We start from the raw sequence: 4,100 nt of genomic DNA, 5'->3' as shown, positions 1-4,100 counted from the left end.
CCCATAGTGCCCAGGGATGTGTAGGTTAGGGTGGATTAGCCGTGCTAAATTGTCCCATAGTGCCCAGGGATGTGCAGGTTAGGGTGGATTGGCCGTGCTATATTGCCCCATAGTGCCCAGGGATGTGTAGGTTAGGGTGGATTGGCCGTGCTAAATTGTCCCACAGTGCACAGGGATGTGCAGGTTAGGGTGGATTGGCCATGCTAAATTGTCCCATAGTGCCCAGGGATGTGCAGGTTAGGGTGGATTGGCCGTGCTAAATTGTCCCATAGTGCCCAGCCCTTCCGCACTGTAGGGAATTCTATGGAAGTAACAGCAAGGGGATACTTGTGACACAGGAAAGGATTAGGTTTGGGAATGTATTGCCTGAGAGTGTGGGGGAAGCTGGGTCAGTCGAGATGGTTACCTGAACAGAAGAACGAGGGGGGATCTTACAGAAACATATAAAATTATGAAGGGAATAGATAAGATAGAAGCAGGGGAGTTGTTCCCATTGGCGGGTGAAACTGGAACAGGGGGGGCATAGCCTCAATATAAGGGGGGAGTGGAGTTAGGGCTGAGTTGGGAAGGAACTTCTTCACCCAAAGGGTTGTGAATCTGTGGAATTCCCTGCTCGGTGAAGCTGCCTCGCTGAACGTTTTGAAGGCAAAGACAGATTATTGAACAGTAAAGGGATTAAAGGTCACGGAGAGCTGGAGGGTAAGTGGAGCTGAGCCCGTGAGAGAGAGATCGGCCGTGATCCTTATTGAAAGGCGGAGCAGGCTGTTGTGAAAGGAGGAACGTGCAGGTTGAGGGAGAGGGAGGTGGATGGAGAGTGAGGGGAGCTGTTTGCTCAGAGAGGCAGCACGGGGTGGGGATTGGGGTGGGGGGGGGGGGTGGGGAGAGGATGCGTTCAGATGTGCTTACCCCTCACGAGTAGCCTGCTGGTGTGGGTGACCCTGCCTTCGCTATTGCTGGCCTCACACGTGTATAACCCAGCAGCACCACGCCCCACCGCCTCGATCTCCAGGCTCCCGTTCCTCACCTGCAGAGGGGGAGGTGAGGGGGGGTGGTGGTTAGCGGCACAGCAAGATCCCATTCCCATTCCTCCCGCCGTCGCTGGGGTTGCGGGTGGGTGAGGTCGGATACACGAGTGACTGGGCAAACGCGCGCGCGCGGGACGGGAGCAGGCGATTGGTTGGCGGCGCCCGCGAGGCCCCACGCGGCTGATCAGCAGCGTCGCGGTTTAACCACCCGCCCCCCCCACCGAATGTGTCTGCGGCTCGCACCGCGTCCTATGCCAGTACACCAACCGCACTCCCACAACCACCCCCCGCGCCACCACAAACCCCACATTGCACCCCCAACCCATGCCCAGGGCGTCACACGTTCCGCCCTCTGACCTGGTATCGTTGCCCGGCCGGAGGTTCGGTTGTCAGGGGCAGCTCTGCCCCGTCCTTGGCCCAGCTGACGAGAGGCTGGGGCCGCCCCTGGGCGTCGCAGTGCAGGCGCGCCGGCTCTCCCAATTGAATTTCCACCACGGCCGGCGGGGTCCTCTTGAAGCTGGGTGGGGCTGGGGTAGGTGAGGGAGGGCAGGTGGAAAGATTTGAGAGGGTGTGAGTTTGCACACACAAGCATTGACCGCGCTTTAAGAGCAAAGTTCAGAGCAAGAAGAGGCCATTCGGGCCTGCCCTGCTGTTCAACAGGATTGAGGCTGACCTGATTTTAATCTCGACTCCACTTTCCTTCGTTGCTGCGCACCCCCCCACTCCCTTATCAATCCACTGTCCATCTTACTCAGGCTGGGACACAGTCACAGAGATGTACAGCACACAGAAAGACCCTTCGGTCCATCTCGTCCGTGCTGACCCGATATCCTAAATTAATCTAGTCCCATTTGCCAGCATTTGGCCCATGTCCCTCTAAACCCTTCCTATTCATATCCCCATCCAGATGCCTTTTAAATGCTGTAACTGTACCTGCCCCCACCCACTTCCTCTGGCAGCTCGTTCCATACACGCACCACCCTCTGTGTGAAAAAGTTACCCCTCATGTCCCTTTTAAATCTTTCCCCTCTCACCTTAAACCTATGCCCCTCTAGTTTTGACTCCCCCACCCTGGGGAAAAGACCTTGTCTATTTACCCTGTCCATGCCCCTCATGATTTTATAAACCTCTATAAGGTCACCCCTCAGCCTCCGACGCTCCAGGGAAAATAGCCCCAGCCTCTCCCTGTAGCTCAAACCCTCCAACCCTGGCAACATCCTTGTAAATCTTTTCTGAACCCTTTCAAGTTTCACAACATCCTTCCTATAGCAGGATAGATTGAATGGCCCAGGCCCCAAGTGCTTTCTGTCTGAGAGGGTTCCACAGGCTATCACCGCTCAGAGACAAAAATATTCTCCTCAAATTAAACAGGAGATCATCATTTTTGACCTGAGTTCCCCCAGATCCCCCAAGTCCACATTGGAATCCTCTCAGGGTCGTGTACGTTTCAACGGGATCACCTCTCAGTCTTCAACGGATTCCAATAGATTCCGTTCCTTTCCAAAGATGATGGCCCATACATTCTGGGAATCAACTGAGTGAACTGCATCTGTCTCCGACAGATGTGTTCTTGAGTAAGAAGATTCAAGACTGGACATAGTCCTCAAGAGGATCTGGAGGGTCCTAGAATCCCCTGCAACGTGGAAGCAGGCCGTTTGGCCAATCGGGCCCAGACTAGCCCACGGAAGGGCATCCCACTACCACTGCGTTTTCCACGGCCAACCCACCCTAAGCTGCACATCTCCATACCACAGGAGGGAACCGGAGCACCCAGAGGAATCCCGCACGGACACGGGGTGGGGGGAAGCAGAAAAAGAACAGGCAAAGTCCACACAGTTGACAGCAAAAGGCTGGAATGGAACCCAGGTCCCTGCTGCTGGGAGGCAGCGGTGCTAACCACTGAGCCACTGTACTGTGGCTACAGATCAGCAACAAATTTTCAGTCAATGATCGCAGATGGAACACCGCGCTGTCGGAGCAAGATTTACTCTGTATCTAACCCCGTGCTGTCCCTGTCCTGGGAGTGTTTGATGGGGGGACAGTGTAGAGGGAGCTTTACTGTGTATCTAACCCCGTGCTGTCCCTGTCCTGGGAGTGTTTGATGGGGGACAGTGTAGAGGGAGCTTTACTCTGTATCTAACCCCGTGCTGTCCCTGTCCTGGGAGTGTTTGATGGGGGACAGTGTAGAGAGAGCTTTACTCTGTATCTAACCCCGTGCTGTCCCTGTCCTGGGAGTGTTTGATGGGGGTGACAGTGTAGAAGGAGCTTTACTCTGTATCTAACCCTGTGCTGTCCCTGTCCTGGGAGTGTTTGATGGGGGGAAGGTGTAGAGAGAGCTTTACTTTGTATCTAACCCCGTGCTGTTCCTGTCCTGGGAGTGTTTGATGGGGTAGGGGGGCAGTGTAGGGTAAGCTTTACGTTCAGTTCAGCAGAGTAGAGGGAGTGTAGACTGGTGCAGTTTGAATGGGAACTCACTGCTAACAGAGAGATAGGTCCACGTCCCGTTCTGGGAATCATAGGGAGGTGTGAGGAATAAGATCCGACAACGATACCAGCCTTCATCCTGAGCTTGTAACCGCTCCATCCGTAGCGATGCCCCTTCCACTAAACTCAGGCGACCTATCAGGACAGAAAGCGACACAGGTCAATGGGTAGGCAGGAAGCTGACGACAGACACGGTAGGTTCACTCAGTCACTCCCCAGGATGGTCCATCTCCACAAATAGGGGATCACTAACCAGCTGTCTTCCGCCATCAGGGACCCCGTTTAGAGAGGGAGTCTCTCTCTCCCTCTGTCAGGGACCCCGTTTAAAGAGGGAGTCTCCCTCTCCCTCCGTCAGGGACCCCATTTAAAGAGGGAGTCTCCCTCTCCCTCCGTCAGGGACCCCGTTTAAAGAGGGAGTCTCCCTCTCCCTCCATCAGGGACCCCGTTTAAAAAGGGAGTCTCTCTCTCCCTCCATCAGTGATCCCGTTTATAGAGGGAATCTCTCCCTCCCTCCATCAGGGGCCCCGTTTAGAGAGGGAATCTCTCCCTCCCTCCATCAGGGACCCTGTTTAAAGAGGGACTCTCTCTCTC

The 4,100-nt window shown here is 55.0% G+C and overlaps 1 protein-coding gene across 1 annotated transcript in view; it reads right to left on the bottom strand.

Annotated features, from left to right (window-relative positions):
* Nucleotides 1-4,100, bottom strand: part of LOC125487225 (protein turtle homolog A-like) — an 8,794-nt gene that overhangs the window by 3,354 nt on the left and 1,340 nt on the right. The window contains exons 2-4 of the mRNA XM_048617822.1: nt 3,501-3,644; nt 1,383-1,552; nt 907-1,024 (exon numbers count right to left, since the gene is read on the bottom strand). Coding sequence (XP_048473779.1) covers nt 907-1,024; nt 1,383-1,552; nt 3,501-3,644 — 432 coding nt within the window. The remainder of the gene's footprint in view (nt 1-906; nt 1,025-1,382; nt 1,553-3,500; nt 3,645-4,100) is intronic.

Source organism: Rhincodon typus, chromosome 38 (genome assembly GCF_021869965.1).
Source record: "Rhincodon typus isolate 14 chromosome 38, sRhiTyp1.1, whole genome shotgun sequence".
Classification (NCBI taxonomy): domain Eukaryota; kingdom Metazoa; phylum Chordata; class Chondrichthyes; order Orectolobiformes; family Rhincodontidae; genus Rhincodon; species Rhincodon typus.
Note: the sequence above shows the minus strand (reverse complement) of the source record. Positions and strands in the feature narration are given on the sequence as shown.